The sequence below is a fragment of the Schistocerca americana genome, chromosome 2 (assembly GCF_021461395.2).
Source record: "Schistocerca americana isolate TAMUIC-IGC-003095 chromosome 2, iqSchAmer2.1, whole genome shotgun sequence".
NCBI lineage: Eukaryota > Metazoa > Arthropoda > Insecta > Orthoptera > Acrididae > Schistocerca > Schistocerca americana.
Genome location: NC_060120.1, coordinates 751,807,227 through 751,827,770, shown reverse-complemented (window position 1 = coordinate 751,827,770; position 20,544 = coordinate 751,807,227). Strand labels below are relative to the sequence as shown.

The window sequence follows — 20,544 nt, the reverse complement described above, 5'->3', positions numbered from 1 at the left end:
CATGATTATTATTAATTCTAAAAAGTTCTGAAGGATTCAACAGCCACCTCCTAGCACAAAAACTTAAAAAACAGTAAATAAATGTGTTGCAAATAAAATAACAAAAAAATTAGTAAAAGTTTTACTAAAGAAGCAATCCATATTAACAGTCAATCATCTTAAATAAATCACAACCTGAAGGCAAGAAAATCACAGAAGACAATTCTGCACTCAAATATATGCATAAAACTGGCCAAAATTTATGAAATCCACATTTTCACTGAACAGTAGTAAACAGATAATGAAAATAAATGCAAAAAATTATGATACTTTGAAAAAGTAAATACAGTACTTTCTAAGAACAGTCAGAATTAAAATTCATGTTTCAGTGCTGTTAGCTGAAACTGTGTTTGCTAAAACACAATTCAAGTCACAGAATAAGGGATAAAGTAATACAGATCATTGAACAACATACCATTATGTACCTGCCTGTCAGTGGAATAGCACAATTTCCGACATAATTAAGACATTTTAAGGCAGATGCCATTCACAGCATTTAACTGTGCAATAACTGAATACATACACATTGTATTTTAAGTACACATTTCACAATATCATATTGAGTATTCACACATTCAATGTATCACACATAAATAAGGACATCTTCACTGCAACAACAGCTACCATTTTATCACTAACACTGTGATGATATCCTAAAAGGAACAGGCACTACCTTTTACATGTAGGTACACTACCTCAATAATCTCATTTTATACACAGCTGTTATTAAATTAAATTGTAAAACTTAAAAGAATTGAGTTTGGTATAAAAACCCTTCTTAAAGGCACTTGTACAGTCAATCTAGGTAGATATCTAGGCAGATACCTAAAATGCCTCCAGTCAAAAAAAAAAAAATGTAAATCTGAAAACGACTAGATTAACACAATCAACTGATACAATTAAAATCATCTCGGCTTTTGTGGCAAACTTGTAAAGAATTATAAAGAGTTTCATTCTTTGCTTCATTTTGCTGAAATAAATATTTACTAAAATAGTACTGACGGCTACAAGAACACAGCATAGCTGCTACAACTTACACAAAAATTATACAGATACTGTCTTAATCAATATGATGACAGCCGTTATTCGTAGAGTGAAATTCTGGTGAATGTTTTTCTGGACTTGCCTGTGGACTTTGTTTTAAGGAACTTCGTTTACCTGGTCCTCTATCCCCTTGGGCCCATGAACTCATGTCAAACTCCAGAGTATTCTTAACTTTTGTGGGACCAAATTTTGTAAGGAAAAATGCCGCCAGCATGCAATATGTTTTTGAAACTAGTGGGCACAGAATACCCTCATGAATAATTGTGGCTATCCGATAGTACTGTCCATAGAATGGATCAACACCAATAGGGCACATAATGTGATTTATATTTATACCCGACCACTGAAACAGAAATATAAACAATACATTCAGTGTTTAAAAATGTTTGGTAAGCAGAAGAGTATGCATATTTGTATCATGTGTTACCTGCATAATTTTATACAGGATATAGTCTAATAACATTTGCATGTGGCATTAACAGCACACTTACACTGGCCATTAAAATTGCTAGACCAAGAAGAAATGCAGATGATAAACGGGTATTCACTGGAAAAATATATTATACTAGAACTGACATGTGATTACATTTTCACGCAATTTGGGTGCATAGATTCTGAGAAATCAGTACCCAGAACAACCACCTCTGGCTGTAATAACGGCCTTGATATGCCTGGGCATTAAGTCAAACAGAGCTTCGATGGCATGTACAGGTACAGGCCCATGCAGCTTCAACACGATACCACAGTTCATCAAGAGTAGTGACTGGCTTATTGTGACGAGCCAGTTGTTTGGCCACCATTGACCAGACGTTTTCAATTGGTGAGAGATCTGGAGAATGTGCTGGCCAGGGCAGCAGTCGAACATTTTCTGTATCCAGAAAGGCCAGTACAGACCTGCAAAATGTAGTCTGTGCATTATCCTGCTGAAATGTAGGGTATCGCAGGGATCGAATGAAGGGTAGAGCCATGGGTCGTAACACGTCTGAAATGTAACGTCCACTGTTCAAAGTGCTGTCAATGCGAACAAGAGGTGACCGAGATGTGTAACCAATGGCACTCCACACCATCACACCGGGTGATACAGCAGTATGGCGATAACGAATACAAGCTTCCGATGTGCGTTCACCGTGATGTCACGAAACACGGATGCGATCATCAAGATGCTGTAAACAAAACCTGGATTCATCCGAAAAAAGGACTTTTTGCCATTCGTGTACCAGGTTCATCGTTGAGTACACCATCGCTGGCGCTCCTGTCTGTGATAGAGCATCAAGGGTAATCGCGGCTATGGTCTTTAAGCTGATAGTACATGCTGCTGCAAACGGCGCCAAACTGTACATGCAGATGGTTGTCTTGCAAACGTCCCCATCTGTTGACTCAGGGATCGAGATGTGGCTGCACGATCCGTTGCAGCCATGTGGATAAGATGCCTGTCATCTTGACTGCTAGTGATACGAGGCCGTTGGGATCCAGCACGGCATACAGTATTACCCTCCTGAACCCACTGATTCCATATTCTGCTAACAGTCATTGGATCTCGACCAATGCGAGCAGCAATGTCGCAATATGATTAACCGCAATCACGATAGGCTACAATCCGACCTTTATCAAAGTCGGACACGTGATGGTATGCATTTCTCCTCCTTACACGAGGCATCACAACAACGTTCCACCAGGCAATGCTGGTCAACAGCTGTTTGTGTATGAGAAATCGGTTGGAAACTTTCCTCATGTCAGCACGTTGTAGGTGTCGCCACCAGTGCCAACCTTGTGTGAATGCTCTGAAAAGCTAATCATTTGCATATCATAGCATCATCTTCCTGTCGGTTAAATTTCATGTCTGTAGCACGTCATATTTGTGGTGAAGCAATTTTAATGGCCAGTAGTGTAATTTAAAATATATAACATGTTAAATTTTATAAATACAACATGTCAACAGTTTTTTTTCTCTGAAATGAAAATACTAGAGAATAAAATGGCCAAGATATTTTCTGTGTAACAGAGAGCTCCAACAAAAGGAATAAAACATTAATTATTTACCTACCATAGTCCATCACCAAGAAGTGGACTTTTTCCAAGCTTTCTTAAAGATGGCATGTGCAATAGACTATGCAAGAACTAAAACTGAATATGACAAGAATGCCCTGAAATTTAGTTCAGTTACTATTTTTAGGAGGTTTCCTGATAAAGACACATTGATACAACGATGAACAACCAAAATGTACACATATGACTCTTTAGAAGTAAGTTGAATGTTTGCAACATCTGATGCTTGCTTGAGTAGTCAGTGATTCTTCCTCTCCTGGTCATCATCATCGTAGCAGTACCACATTAGCACTTCATCTCTTCGTAATTTCCCAGATGAGGGTTGAAGGACATAAAAGAATTATTACAGTTATGACAGTTCCACCAAAGGTAAGTTAGTTTTTGGCAACAACTTATAATTTGTAATAAAAAGTGTAGAGTCCTACTTCAAAAAATAATCTGATTATAGGCCTACAAAGTTGTTATTCATGTCAGTGATTTTTGTTTCATGGGCAGTAGACCACCATGGACCAATGCATATTTCCCTTCTTAACACTTTGTTTTCCAACAGTGGAGACATCATCAGAACTCAGATAGCACACTGAAGTTGTTTAATTTTGAATCTGCTGTGCAAGTCTTTATAGCTTCTGAAGATGTCTTTAGCGGTGGAAGACAAAATGTTAAGCAGGGAAATATGCCTTGGACCATGTTCTAATGCCAATGAAACAAAAATCACTGATAAAATTAATATGTTTACCTTGTGACTTCCTTCATCCACAAAAAGTTTTATGTAAACCTTCTTTTTCTAGGGTGTATATTTGCTGTGATCTTTTTCTTTTAGTATTTCCTGAGGCATAGGCAGGGTGTACTAAACACTCTGGGCATTCCACTTGTTCTCCTTCCCTCTCTCACAACCCTCAAAAAGCTTGCTGTTGTGTATTTGAGAGCTGTCACAATGAAGTCATAATGAAAACATTTATGAATGTGAAAACAAATCAACTGAATAAAGGTTAGCCATTTTGCAGGTTTTCTAATGAAAACAAAGTTGAAGCAGGAACTCTTAGCAAAATTACTGCAAATCTGAGAAAATAACTATTGCAGTCTATTTATGTTAGTTAGCTGTTGTTCATCTATTATGCACGTTTAGTAAGTACGGAAATATACTGACAAATGCAAAAAGATAAAACTTACCTACATACTGTATGAAAGGTGGTCTTTTTACATTTATCATTATTGTCTATTACAACAGTAACAGAAGTCTGTAATCCCAATCTCTAGCTAACCAAATAATTTACGGAAGAAGAAAATAGTAGGATATGCTGTCAATTTACTCTTGAATTTTCCCACCTTTATTTATCTCGTCATAGATGGAACGTTAAACACCAACCCTCCAACCTCCTTGGATTTCCATGGACTTCATGTTACTTGTCTTATTCTTGCAGGTGGTGTATGAGGTGCCTCACTTTAATCTCTACTGCAGAATATCTTAAGAATACATCATACAAAAAAGCATTTCTGATAAAACCTATTGTAGAGTAAAGGTAACAGTATTAGTTTCAGTCTAGATTTCTCTTTTTTATGAGAACCCCCATGTTCTATTACATATACCGTTTCAACATTAAACTCAAGTAACTTTTGATTGAAACTTCTTTTTATTATCCCAAATGAGGCAGTGCTCAATGAAAATAAAGTAAACTTATTTTTTAAAACATTAGAATTCCTATTGAATGTGATCATCCTACATCAAAAACAAAGTTTTATGATGCTGTCTTTTTTTTTATTTATTTTTTTTATTTTGGCTGTTGGCAGTAGCTTTACCAAATGGCCAACACAATTAGGTTGTGCAAATATTCGTTGCACATCATGTGTTCCTGGTAAAGGCCATTTGTTTTCCAAATTTGAGTCCTCATATGTGTACTAAGTGATTCAGAGACATTTATATTTTCATCATTTGACATACGGTGAAGTGCAATCCTTCTGTCTAGGTCTGTGAGAGTTGTCTGTAATGCTGTAGGTATCGATACAGTATTTATCTTCTAATATGTGATGACTTACCTGTTACCATGCTGTAGGGATAGTGACTATCATCACTGATAAAAATTTAGATCCCAGCCATTGTTTAGATTTTGAAAAAAAATAATCAGTAATGGTGGTCAAAGTCTTCTGGTATAAGGTATCACCCTCATTCTGCCACAAGCATTGTCTGCCACAAGCATTGTCAGAGAATCAGATAAAGGTTCAGGATACAATCTTGCCCTTCAGATAGGAAACTGTTTGTCAAAGTGGAAGAATCAGCAAATCAGTAATGTTCAGTAGAATGAGGATGCAGAAAGAAATGAAAACAACTACTTTAAAGACACACAAAGTTTACCCACAGGAAATGTGGCCAGCTATCCAAAAAGTGCCACAATGATTTCCACTGGCACCAAATTCTTGATTAGTCCTCATTTTGAATCTCCAGGAGAAGACTGCTAAAAAGGAGAGGACCATGAGAAAATAGTTGGGAAACCAGTGAAACAGTAACATGTCATGAGTTGGAGTGTGAAATCTAAGAAGTCTGAATGTGGTAGGACACTACAAAATTTGAAAAAGAAAATAAAATGGGTCAATCTAGATATTAAAAGACTCAGTAAAGTGAAATGGGAGAAATTAAAGGATTTCTGGTTTGATGAATATAGGGTAATATCAAAAGAAATCACACAATTGGAGTAGGATCCATTATAAATAGGGAAGTAGAAGAAAGAGTGAGTTACTGTGCAGTTCAGTGATAGAATTATTCTCATCAGGATTGACAACAAACCAATGCCAACAATAACAGTTAAGGTCTACATTTCAATGTTACAAGTAGAAGATGAAGAGAGAGAGAGTGAGACTACAGATATAAAAGAGAGAGAGAGAGAGAGAGAGAGAGAGAGAGAGAGAGAGAGGGAGAGAGAGAGAGCTTGTTGAATGGGCATATTCACCATATAGGAATAAGTGGAATTGAAAGCAATGGCATCAACATTAAGACTGCAAAAGGAATTCCACTAAACAAATAGGGGAGATGTGGAGGAGGAAATGTCTAGTTATATAAAAGAAGGAAAAGTAGATATATATTTGGAAGACATAGGGGACCCAAGAGTCTGGCAGAGCTTTGAAAGACATACAAAGAAACAAGGCAGAAAGGACAGATAACTATAGTAACTTGCTGGTTACTACACAAACTGCCCATAGTGGACATTAAGTCAAGCCACTACGGCATGACTATTGGGCATCAACATTCAAACGATGTGCCTGCAACTACCAGCGGAGGGCGCCAGGAGCAGCCTGGTCACCGACTGCCATCACCAGGTCTGCTGTGCACACATGGCACTGCACCAGTGACATGTCACATGGATAGGGTCTTTATAAGGGCTGTTCACTGTATTTGAGACAGGTGAAATACTTTCACTGTATTCTTGTTGATGTCACTATGACCCAATGAACTGTATCTTCTTTACAGCTGTGTGTTTCATTTTGCTCCTAGTTAGAGAAATAACATTCTTTTGGAAATTCTAAAATCATTGGAGGAAGAGGTAAGCAAGAAATTAATTAGCATGTAGAATCTGTGAAACAAAACTGGAGAAATACCACTGTGCTTTCAGAAGTACATCATCCACACAACCCTGTAGATAAATGCAGGACCTCTCCTACAATCAGCTTAACAGCTCATGCACTCAAGATGCTATAGCAAAAGGTGGGTCATTTACACTGTGTACAAGAATCAAGATAAAACAATAAGAATGGAAAGTGATGAGTTAGTGTTCAGATTAAAAAGGTGTAGGGCAGGGATGCAATCTTTCTCCCCTACTGTTCCATCTGTACATCAAAGAAGCAATGATAAAAGTAAAATGAAAGATCAGGAATGTATACACGAACAACATGACCACAATGAAAAAATGTTTATTCTTGCTCAACATACAAGCGAAGAACAGCTGAGAACATAGACACAAAAACAAAAGCCATCCAAGAACTGACACAAGCAGTTTCTGATGGTGGATGCCATGCTGTGTGCACAAATCACATGGCCCACTGTAGGCAGTCTTTGGTGGCCAGGTAGTGCAGATGCTGTTGGTGACATATTCCAAGTCTAGTGTGCCAGCGACCCAGTGCTGCGGCATGTATCAAAGTATTACATACACGGTTATAGCAGCCACACTCTTTTGGAAAAAGGACACTCTGCCAATGTGAGTATCAGGGTGACTGTTGAACCATCCATGGCCTCTGCAGCAGACACTGCAGAGGATGACAGCAATGGCAGGAGATTCTGGGCCAGTACAGGTAAGTAGGGGCAAAAGTGGTTCAGCCATTGAGAAGCACAGTGGCCACTCCCCTGTGAAGTATCATAAAACAGGACTGGTGACAAGGAGGCTGGTAGCATATCAATGTCCAGTCCCTTGACATGGTGTGGCTGAGCCACTGGCGATGGCACCAGTCAATCAGTTGAGGGGTCCAGTGTCAAAGGACCCAAAGGCACCATCCCAGCCAGCAAAGCATCACAGGAAGACCTGGCAGCAGTTGCTGCAGAGGCTTAACCCCAGAGGAGAGGCAGGAGGTGGTGAAATCCACAAGGAAGATGGGTTCACCCCCACAGTAGGGAAGTCTGTGGTGATGCACGATCAGTCCATCACTGGTGCACACCATACAAAGGTGGTGGCCTCAGCTGTGGACCATAGCTGAAATCCACTTTGGTCGGCGGCCGAACCTATGAGCCCACAATGTAGCGCCAGGAGCTGATGAGCACTGTGCCAACAGGTGTTAGTTGGGTGGCATGAGGGGATGCAGGAGGTTGCACAGCTGGCAACCAGGGAGCCTCTCGTCTGTGGAGGAGTCTGTGACACACTTCATTTGAAAACTGAATGTGTGGCCAAGATGTCGCTGCACCATTAGAGTCAGGGTGAAAAGGAGCAGCAGTCACATGGAGAGTTCCTTGACAGGCGTAGAAATCATTGAAGGCATGAGCCACAAACATCTAACAATGGAAACTCCCCATTGCACTCTCCTCCAATTTAGTGTTAAGAGGGTCTAGTGAACAGCACATCAAAAACTGAACACATATCAAGCTTGGAAATAGGAAGACAATGTACTGAACTGTGAAAAAAAGGCAAAATAGAAACAGTGAACGGTACAAGAACAAGAAGTGCAATATAGAACAGCAATGGAGAGAGACGGCATCGTGGTTAAGTGATTTTGATGTTGGACAGCCAAGGGGGCAAGCTGCATTCAGGTCTCCCTCATGCCATTTTCTTTTTCTTCGCTGTTTGCTTTATTCCACTTTGTTTATTTGTCATGGTGTAACATCTGATTGCAACAGGAACCTATAATGTAAGTTGATTCTACACAACTATTCTATTGGTTGGTTGGTTTGTGGGATTAAAGGGACCAGACTGCAACGGTCATCGGTCCCTTCAACTATTCTATTAGCAGCCAAAAAGAAGTGGCTTTTGAATGGGAACTGCAAATGTTTGATGACAAGGTGACAAGTCAGATGAATCCTCCACTGGAATACACGTCTGGTGTGTCATACATGACATTAGTGACAGTACATGTGTCATTTGATAGGAATCTCTTATTGACACACTTAATTTGTATGACTAATAAGTGAGTCAGATATGTCTCCTTGCCCAATACAGGTGTTCGTACGAATGTGCATGTGATTACTCCCAAGGAAATAATGAAAATATAACAGTTTGTTGCATAAGCTGCAACAATGAACTCAAGAGTTTCACACTCACACAGTTTCTCTGTGCTCTGTTAAAACATATTTTTTTAAAGTTCTTGAAGTTTTGTTCCATTTAGGGAGTCTTGACTCTTGAATTGTTTTGTTGTAACATAGTTCACATCTGTTTATTTGTTGTTTTCATGTCTGTGACATACCTATGTGGTATCTCGTCTGCTCTCACTCTCTATCACATTTACTTGCGACAGTAATGTATTCTAACACGTGACTCATAGTCTACAGCCAATGTATAGTATGAAATCTGCCAAGACTACAGAAAGAGAACAAACATTTCAATGACTGAACGGACAGTTCATAATGTTCCCAGAATGAGATTTTCACTCTGCAGTGGAGTGCGCGCTGATATGAAACTTCCTGGCAGATTAAAACTGTGTGCCAGACTGAGACTCGAACTCGGGACCTTTGCCTTTCACGGGCAAGTGCTCTACCACCTGAGCTACCCCAGCACGACTCCCACCCTGCCCCCACACTTCTACCAGTACCTCATCTCCTACCTTTGAAACTTCACAGAAGCTCTCTTGCAAAACTTGCAGAACTAGCACTCCTGGAAGAAAGGATCTTGCAGGAGAGCTTCTGTGAAGTTGGGAAGGTAGGAGACGAGGTACTGGCAGAAGTTTAACTGTGGGGTTGGGGCATGAGTTACGGTTGGGTAGCTCAGGTGGTAGAACACTTGCCCGTGAAAGGAAAAGGTCCCAAGTTCGAGTCTTGGTTCAGTGCACAGTTTTAATCTGCCAGGAAGTTTCAGTTCATAATGTTGGAGGGGGGAGGGGGGGGGGGAGGGAAGGAAGGGCAAGAGGGAGTTTTGAACACAGGTCACCTATTTGGTAGTCCAACACTAAAATCACTTAACCACAATGCCGTTGCTGCTGGAGTTTGCCCTTTACTGAAATTCTTATTCCTGAACCATTCAATGTTTCTATTTCACTTTTCTTTTCACACTTCAGTGTTGCTTCTTCCTGTTTTCATACTTGATCTGTGTTCAGTTTTTGACAGGCTATCCATTGGGCCATCTTACCACTAAATCTAAGGGGGAAGGGGGGGGGGGGGGTGGAATGGGTAGTTTCACTTGTAAGGAAATTGGATAATGTATAGTAATTTAGAGAAAGCATCAACAACCAGTAAAAATTTAGGAAATCAACATGTATGTCTTCCCATGTACACTGTGATGGTGCATCACCTGCAGTGCTGCCTCTTGGATAGCAGCAGATATGGCAGGGATCTCCAAACTATGTCCCACAGGCTCGATCCAGTCTGTTATGTCAGTTTATCCACCCTGCTGACTGTATTTGAATATGCTTGATAAAACGAATGGAACATAAGACAATATGCCATTTAAATTTAAATGCCATGTTTAGAATCCTAGGATATCTTCACACATGCAGAGAGCCGCTCGCTGCTAAGTGCCTTAAATTAGTATGTTCAGTTTTAAATTATTGTAACTATATGTTGTACAGAATGATGATGCAGCCAGCGTTCATCATTTTATCAGTTATTTGGCCTGCTGTGGAAGAAGATTTGGTGACCACTGGGCTATGGTGAACCGAAACGTGCTGATGGGCCAATAACTTGGTAAGCGAGACCCCCTCCCCCAAATGTTCTTGATGCAGACCAAACACATTTCATTGTAGGGCAGTCGGGATCTCAAACCTAGGCAATAGTCCATCTTTAGCTAGGAGAACACCACCATCAAATACTGGAAGGCAGTTATGGAGGGCAAAATGGTAATGCAAAGGATTAGAAACACTGCCCAGAGTCCTGTTGGACCAACCATACTGGGCAAAGTGAATAATTTGATGCCAAACCGGATCAACAGTTACAGCAGCTGCAATCTGGCAGCCCACAATAGGATACCCTTCAACTGTGTGTTGTGCCTCAACATCTACACAAAAATGAAGGAATTCATTCTGACCAAAAGTAGGATCCAGCTCCATGGGTGCAGGGACAGTGCATCACCACTGGCATGCTGCACAGTAGGTCAAAAATGCATTTCATAGTTGTAGTGAAACAGAAATAAGGCCTAATGCTGAAGGCAATGTGCTACTTTGTTTGGTAAAGAAGCTGAAGGATCGAACAATAAAAGCAAGGGCTTGTGGTCAGTAATGAGGTGGGACTTAGACCTGTGCAAGAACATAAGAAACTTCTGGAGAGTGTAGATGATAGCGAGCACTTCCTTTTCAACTTTAAAGTAGTGGTGCTGAACAGAGTTGAGTGCTTTTGACACCTAAGCTACCGAAGGTTTGGAACCATTCTAATATTGATGTGTGAGAACAGCCTTGAGTCCATACTGAGATGTATCAGTAGCCAAAATGAAGTGGGTGCCAGAATGGAAAGCAGCCAAACAAGGAGCAGAATGTCATGTAAATTGCAAGAGCGTGATCATGTGCTCTCATGCGGGCATCCACTGAAAAGGAACATTCTTGTGGAGTGACTCCTTGAGAGGATGGGCAAAAACAGCCACACATGAAATAAATTTATGATTGTAAGTGATGTCAATTAAAAATGACTGGAGTTCTTTGAAATTTGTAGGGCAAGGGAGAGCTGTGACCAAAGCGACATGACGACTTAAGGGCTTAACACCACCCTGAGAAACCTCAAACCCCAAATACACAATCGATAGCTGAAGTAAGTGTGACTTGGTCAAGTTGCATTTCAACCCTGCAGTACATATGACTGTGAACAAAATGTGTAGGTTGTGTAAATACTCTTCCATGGATGAACCCATCATGACAATGTAAGTGAGATGGTTGATGCAGCCCATAACAGCAACTATCAACTCTTCCAAAAATCGCCAGGGTGCTGGACACACCAAACAGGAGGTCTAGACATATGTACAACTTGAAGGGCATGTTTATTAGAGGAACCATTTAGAATCCTCATACTTTATACCTTTAGAATACTCATACAATGAAGCCCCTGAACAGGTTTCAGATAAATCAATTTTTGAGAAAAACTGGCCACTGGCATGTTTAGTCAATAACTCCTCCAGATTGGGCAAGGGATAGATGTCAATGATAGACTAAATGTTAACTGGAACTTTAAAGTCACCACAGAGGCAAAGTTGACCAAATCAATTTTTAACCATTGCAAAGGGGGAGAGGGGGGAGGGGGCAGAGGTAAGCCCACTTACTCAATTTAAAGACCGTGTGACCCCCAACAATGTCAGCCTGTCCAATTTTGATTTCACTTGAACACACAAAGCTACTTAAATGAGATGCACATGGAAAAAGCAGGGCTGCACTGTAGATTTCATGGTAATGTAAGCTGCAAGAACTCAGAACACAGAGAATCTAATTCTTGGTAAGGGACTTGGTGGAAAATGAGGTGCACTATATCTGAAGTTGAAAAATGAAAAGCACTGAAAGCATCCAGACTGAACAACTTTGTGTTGCCAGCATCAGCCACTACCAGAATAGTCAAGGAACAAACCACAGATTTACTGTTGTAACTCATCAAACATTAAGTAACCAGAGGCAATGCCACCAAATCCACATAAGTTTGTGGGTTCAGCAAATCCATGGCTGCACCTGTGGCCACTTGTACTCAGAGCACTTTGCCCATCACTTGGACTTCGATAAACAGTTTGTTGTGATTCATAAGCACTGAAGGCACACAATTAACATCCAAGCCCATGTCCGTATGACGAGGGTGGGAATGACACACAGACACTTTATGTCCTTTTCTCCTAGAGTCGTTGCAAGTCACCCACCCCGTAGGACACAAAACAGTATGGGCAAGATGGGAATGCAGAGAGCTGCTGAGCTGCTGTTGCTCTAGTGATTGTTGTTTGGCGCATCGCTGTCCAGTGTTTATGTACTTTCTTAATCAGTCTAAAAACCCGCTTAATGTTACATTTCTGTAAAATCATTACAGTCTGATCACTAACTGTTTAATAAAGGGGAGAGAAACTGTGTTCTTCCATTGTTGTGTTTTATTGTTGTCCCTCAGCCTACTATTATTTGGTTGTAGAACACTATTTACATCTTTTCCTGAATACCCACTATTCTCAAAAGCGTACTTCAGATTTTTTAATCTGACGTCAAAGTGTTCTGTTGTGTAAATTTTTTTTTTATCTGTTTACACGACTTTTAGCAACATCCCTGCTTTTGTTGTGGATGTCAGTTGGGGTTCTTAAGCAAATATCATTTTGCCTGTGTGACTTTCTGAAAAACTCTATGTTTCAAGCTACCATTATGCTCATAAGTAAAATATCAAAGAAGGATATTCCTTTGTCATTTTCCTTTCCCATGGTAAACTGAATGTTTGGATTTACATTGTTTGGATAACAATAGAATCCTTCTAAAGCTTTCTTACCACTTATCAAGTCACAAATGTATCATCCACAAATTGATACCTTTGAGATGCTCCCTATTTGCTTTTCCTAGAATTGGTTGTTCGAAGTTTTCCACATAAAAATTAGCAAATGGAGGATCTAATGGGTTAATCACTGTGACATTACCCCTGGCTCATAAAATTCATCATTCCATTGAAACTAACTAGAAGGCAATGTCAAACTATGTTGAAACTTATAGGAATATCCTCAAGAGCCAATGTTATTCTTTCAAATTTCTCAATAAAATGAGTAAATTTCCCCAATATATGGTTGTAAATGAGCTGCTGGATATCTTGCTACCAGGCATGTGGAGGAATTGATAACATTACAATGGGTCTCATAGGAAGATCAATTCATTAATTTTGGATAGGCCATGAAGTCAGGGACACACAGTCTTTTTGAATGAGGTAGATGGCTTTATCAGAGCATTAGTTTTCATCAGTTGCAGCTGGAGGGTTTTTAAGTTTTTTGTATCTTCTTGATGTTAAAAGGATTTAAATTTTGCTTTAGTAATAGTCTTTATTCATAACAACAGTTGTCAGCAGAAAGAAACACACACTTCATCTGCATTTTCTTCTTTTGAGATATTTTCTCTTACTGCACCTCACTCCTGAAGATGTCCTTGTAAGTTTCAACATAGTGTCTTTATTCACTATGATAGCAGTTAATAAAGTTTAGATTTATGTAATGGATATTTTCCTGGGGGATTTGAGAGCTCTTTTTTTACACACTGTCTTACTTCTAATCAGTTCCAGTTGAATGATCAATTTTATGAGCAACCTGATAATGTCGCAATGGATAAACCATTAGGTCCTATGACTGCTAATTTTTTTATATGGAAAAATTTGAACAAGCAGCTCTAGAAACAGAAAACTAGAAGCTATCTCAGTGGTATCTGTGGATGATACTTTTGTGGTTTGGTCACATGATTAAAAAAGCTTATGAAGAATTCTTTTGTTATCCAAATAATATAAATCCAAACATCCCATTTGCCATGGAAATGGAAAAGGACAAAGAAATATCCATCTTGGCTATTTTAATTATGACACAGACCAACAGAAACTTGAAACAAAGTTTTTTGAAAAGTTACGTATGCAGACAGACATTCGCATAAGAGCTACATCCACGAATTTGCATGCCAGAACACCTGGATGCTGAATTAAAAAAACCTGCTTCAGGCTTTCGAGAATAGTGGTTATTCAGGAAAAGAAGTAAATAGAGTTCCACAACCAAATGAGTGTAGGCCAAAGAACAACATTAAAACACAACAACGGAAGAACTCAGTTTCTCTCCCCTTTCTTAAAACAGTCTCTGATCAGACTGCAATGATTTTACAGAAACATAACATCAAACCAGTTTTTTAGACTAAAGTATATCAAACCCTCTGATCTGCAAACGATAAAAAACCTCTTCTGACAGCACACAGAGTATATACAATTCTGTGTACATGTAGTAAGGTCTACATTAGAAGTACGAAGGAAAGTGTGAACAAAAAGCTGAAGGAACATAAGTCTTTGCCAACTAGGGAAAATACAGAAATCAGCTGTAGCAGAACATCCTTTTGAGTTGGGAAATCATGAAGTGCAGTTCTCCAAAACCAATATTTTATCCACAATGATAAAACTTTGGAATGATTTTAAAAGAAAAGAAGAAGCCATGATTTTTAGTGACATATGGACAACAGCTCTACAGAATCAATAGGTAAGTTTTGTCTTCGACAAATGACAATCGCTAGTTGGTTTTTAACTTTGACAAGGATTATCTCTGACAATCATGTGTAAACTTTGGCCATGCACCTTTTCTGCAGCATTTATGTTGCCTTCTGAGTCCAACTTGTCAGTCAGCAAGACTCTACAGAACTAGGAGCACATTCTGAAGAAGTTAAGAGCAACTCTGGACAAAAATGAGGAATGGGAAAATATCAGGGACCACAGCCATATAATCAAAAATTCTTACAACTGATTATCTATCTGATATTACTGAAAGAGAACGAGTGGAATTGCTCAGCTAAGTGTTGAGTTGCCCCAGAATATTATTCCTTATGTCATCAGAGAGTGGAAGTATGAAAAGTATGTTAGCTTACTAATTTCTACATCCTCAAAATTGGCAATTGTTCTAATTGCAAAAGTTGCTGAACCTAGATGCTTTAGGAGATCCAAAATATGAATTTTCCAATTAAGAGTCTCATCTATATGTACACCCAAAAACTTAGTATGCTCTACCCTGGCTACTGACTTCTTTTGATGTTTTATGTTTATTGAAGGAATTATACTTTTTGCAGCACAAAATTGGATGTACTGTGTTTTTTCAAAGTTCAGAGCAAGCCCATTTGCAGAAAACCAATTAATAACTTTTCCAAACACCTTATTGTATCATTTTCTATTAAACTTTCTTTTACTGGATTAATAATTATGCTTGTATCATCAGCAAACAGTGTCAGTTCAGCAGCTTGTTTCACATAAGAAGGGCGGTCATTCACATACTGTATATCAAGAACAGGAGGGGACCCATGATCGAGCCTTGTGGAACACCTAATGTAATTTCACCTCAGTTAGATGAAGTGGCAAACTCCTTTGAATCACTGGAAGCATATAGAGAGACTTTTTGCTTCCTGTTCTGTAGATATGACTTATACCACTCATATGCTGTTCCATTTATACCATACAATTGTAATTTCTCTATCAATGTCATGGTTCACACAATCAAATGCTTTGGATAAGTCAGAGATATTTCCACTGGTGACATTTTACTATTTAAAGACTATTATGTGGACATTGAAATTGTATATTGCTGTCTCAGTGGAATAGCATTTCTGAAAACCGAACTGTGATTTACTAAGTATCCCATTACTGATGAGATGGCTATCCACTTTTGAGTACATTACTTTTTCGAAGATTTTTGAAAATGCTGTAAGCAAGGATACTGGCTGGTAATTATTGACATCTGTGGTTTCCCTCTTTTTGTAGAGAGGCCTGACAATGGCATATTTTAACCTGTCTGGAAAAATACCCCGAGTCAGTAATGCATTACATATGCGACTCAAAACATCAGCTGTAATTGCTACACATTGTTTTAATAACTTGTTAGAGATGTTATCTACTCCAACAGAACCTTTATTTTTCAAAGATTTACTAATTCTCCTTCTTTCACAGGAGTTTGTTAGATGAAGCTTAATCTGACGAAAATTTTTCAAAACTGACTCTTCCACGTACTGGCTGGCTTTTTCTTTTGAACATTCTCACCAATTTTTTCTCCTACAGTAATACTACCTACCCCAGTGGTTATTTTTCCTGCCTCCCTTCTAACAACATTCCATATTGACTTTATTTTATTGCTAGAGTTGTTAATTTCTTCTCTAACATACATATTTCTTGATTTCCTTACAACTGTTCTCAGTGTGTTACAATAATTTTTATAGTGTAAAACTACTTCTGGATCTTTACTAGTTCTTGCTGTCTCATACAGTTTTCTTTTTCTGTCTGAAAACACTTTAATACCTGTAGTAATCCAAGGTTTCTTTGAAAAGTTTGTGTGTTGCATTTAGTAATTTTCTTTGGAAAACAATGTTCAAAAAGGGATATAAATTTATCAAGAAATACGCTGCATTTATCATTAGCATTTGGCTCATTACATACATCTTCTCAGTTTACATTTCCTAAACTTTCTCAATAGTGACCTATAGATACCAGGTTGAGCACCCCACACTTTTACTTAATGGTTTCTGAAGTGTACAGCCTGTTAGGTTTTGCAAGTTAATCAGTTGTGCATCATGGTCAGATAATCCATCTACCACATCCTCTTGCTGTACAAATACATTATCTATTAGAGTACTACTGTCCTGAGCTATACATGTAGGGAAATTGATCACTGATCCTAAGTTACATGTTGTTAATAACAGTTCTAGTTCACTTTTCCTATCAGAATTGCTTAGAAAGTTAACACTGAAATCACCACAGATTAAGAACTTCTTCTTTTTGTCCAACAGACAGCATAATAGGGAGTCAAACTTTTTTATGAATAGCTCCCAATCTCCTAATGGAGGTCTATACAATGTTGCTAATATCAACACAACATTATCTAGCTGAAGTTCACATGCACAAACCTCAAAGTGCTGATCAACACAAAATTTGCTTACTTCAACAGTTCTGTATTTGTACCCTTGTTTTACAAAAATGGCAATTTCTCCTTTATCCATACTAGATCTACAAGTGTAAGATGCTAAATTATACCCATTTATACTGATATTTTCCATCCCCACAGTTACATGGTGCTCAGACAGTATATCAATCTCATTCTTATTTTTGAGATCATCTAAACATATAATCAGCTAATCTACTTTATTTTTTATTCCCCTGATATTGTGGTGAAGTAAGTTGATACCACCCTTAGCTTTGTCCCTATTTGCTGTGCATACAGTTTCTTTTCTTCTATTTTCCTTGGTGGTTGTCTGCCTGGAATTTGGCTTTAAACTAAAAAAAAACCTGTCTGCCGGGTCCCAATAACCACAGGGCCCCCTTACAGTATCTGCTGATAGACAAGCTAACTTATCTTTCCCCTTCCTATTAAGGTGCAGGCCATGTGTAGGGTAACTACACCTACCAACAGCATCAACTGGAACAACACTCATGTGAGAATTTGCCGGTGTCTGGAGAATCCCGTTCAGCTCAGTGTTAAAACGCTTTACAGCAGTGTTTACCCAGGGCTGATCATGGCGCTGAAAGACGTCACAAACCCCAAATTCATGTGCCCAGTTTCTGCTCCTATTTTATCCAGGTCACTCCTAATACTATATCTTGGCTTCACAGTCAGGCTGTTTTCTGCTCCTCCAACTATAATTACTTGATCTTCCTTCTCAAAGTCCTTGCATAGCTGACCTAAGTTTTCTGTCACCTGGACAGGCTAGCACTCGGTTTCACAAAACATGTGACCTAGTACTCTGTCCATAATTTCTCCTGAAGTTGATGGTCCACACCCCTCCCATGACTGCTACCTATAAGCAGAATTTTTCTTTTGCTATTCTGGTTTGATCCTGACCTGTCTTTGCTAGTATTCTGCTTCAACCTACATTCAACTACATCTGAATGAAGCTCTTTCTCCACTACTTCAGATAGCAAGCCAAACTGATTTGCTAACTGAATTTCAGAAGTTTTATTAATTGTTTCCCTTTTCCGCCCTTTGCTTGCTACCTTTTCCCAGCGCCCATAGTCCTTTTCCTCCCTTACCTTACATAATTCCAAATTTGCGATTTCTAATTCAGCCTCAAGGGCACAAATCTTTGCCTCCTGTTCTGCGATTTTTCTGTCCTTTCTACACAACCTACACTGCCATGGAAGAGCCTCATTATCTACCCTCGTTTCCTCTCCGCTGCACTTGCCCCAATGAAACCACAACCTACAATCTATACAGAACACACCCCTCTTTCAAATTTCTATGGCAACCGCCACACTTGTCACACATGGTTTGATAGTAAAACATAACACAAAAGCAGAAAATAACTTCAACAACACAATAGTTTCATAACCTGTACTAATATGTAACTAAACGCTAATGTAAACAAATTTATAAACTTGCTTCAGGAACTTTTAAATAACCACACAAATTCTGGATGAGAGACATGAATTAATTTAACTTTGAAGTGCTACGTCTAGTCAAAAACAAATATCTACGCTCATACAAAATTTATGAAATTTACAAACTCATGACTGCTGACCTTTATGAAATACTTCCTTTTTGATGTAATTACATTTAGAAAAGTGAAACCTTCAATAGATAGATTAGTTAAGAAGTAAATGCACTAGTCTAAAATGTAATATTAACTACATTAGTTCTTATTTCAATATTAATTGCTTAACTTAATAAGAACTTCGTGAAGATACACTAACCATCAATAATCACTTCTAACTACAGAGACTTCAGTTTTGGGGGAGTAATGGGCTACTATAGAATACCAACCCATTTTCCACAGCCTAACTTGCTAACTGACCTCATTGTAGCTTTTATAAAAAAACACTTTTCCAAGAAAGCCCCGTACGGCCTAATCAGTCGAGCTGAGAGTAGACTAGATTAGATTCAGTTTTCATTCCAGAGCCAAAAATGAGATGGTTCTCTTGGGTGTAGAATATGTCAGAAAGTAACATAAAAAACATAGAATATTCACTTCCCTGCACATTTGTCTAGAGATTGTCAAAATATGTGAATACATTACAGTAAAATGGAACTGCTAATATGTACAGAATTAATACACTGTAAGAATGAAAGACAGTTATACACTTTTAATAACTTTATCATACACAAAATACCTGCTCTTGACTGTTGTGACCAAGTGCTGTCAAAACTTGAGCCAGACTGACAGTATCTGTTAAGATATTCATCTACAGAGTAAAAGGGGTTGCCTATCAAGAGGTCTTTCAAACTCTTGTTTAAACTGTGCTTTATCTGAAACCAAGGTTTTAATGGTTGCTGGCAGTTTACTGAAAATGCGTGTTCCTGAAAATTAGGTACCTTTTTGGATCAAGGTATGTGATTTTAGATCTGTATGTAGATAGTGTTTGTTCCTAGTATTGATACAACATATTGAGCCACTGATTGGAAAAGAGACATATTATTTGCAAAAAATTTCATTATTTTATTTCATTATTTTTGATGAAAAAATGCGAGTGATGGCAAAAATTTATTTTTTTAATAAGTAATAATCCTTTTAAACAACCTGCAAAAACAAATCATCATATACACAGAACCAGATAATCTATTTCTATTTTCACTGAAAATGCAGATCATCATCCACAGTTAACTTGCCACATGGTGACTACATAAAGAAAAGTATTGGTAAGATAAAAGTTACATTAAAATTAGTAAAAGATATTTTTACTTACAAATGAACATGTCTGTAGAACCCCAAAATGGTAAATAAGATTCAAACCATAACTCATATAACACCAGTTAAAATCTGACAGTTTTTCAATGTTGTACACACCTGAAAATTAGTGTGGAGTGTTATTCAATGATGGCATTTTTGAGAAATTAAATTCACTAATGTCATATGGAGCAACAGAGTCACAAGCAATTGAACACTGGAAAATACAACAGGAAATAACTACACCCCTTCTCCCACAGTAGTATTCTACCACCCACCCAACCTACACAATGTCCTTGTTTGTCCCTACTTCACCCCTGTTCCCACTCCTTGTCGCAAGGCTCATATCTCTGTAACAGTCCTAAATGCAAGACCTGTCCTGACTCTCCCACTATTGCAACTATAGGCCTGTCACAAGCCTCTCTCACATCGTCAAAGACGGAAAATTCCAAGTTTAACATCCATTGACAGCACTGTCATTAGACACTGAACAAA

The 20,544-nt window shown here is 38.5% G+C and overlaps 1 protein-coding gene across 1 annotated transcript in view; it reads right to left on the bottom strand.

Annotated features, from left to right (window-relative positions):
* Positions 1 to 336: 336 nt before the first annotated feature.
* The window catches only part of LOC124594400 (transmembrane protein 164), a 167,349-nt gene continuing 147,141 nt past the window's right edge, over positions 337 to 20,544 (bottom strand). The window contains exons 5-6 of the mRNA XM_047132769.1: positions 20,069 to 20,169; positions 337 to 1,426 (exon numbers count right to left, since the gene is read on the bottom strand). Coding sequence (XP_046988725.1) covers positions 1,100 to 1,426; positions 20,069 to 20,169 — 428 coding nt within the window. The 3' untranslated portion in view covers positions 337 to 1,099. The remainder of the gene's footprint in view (positions 1,427 to 20,068; positions 20,170 to 20,544) is intronic.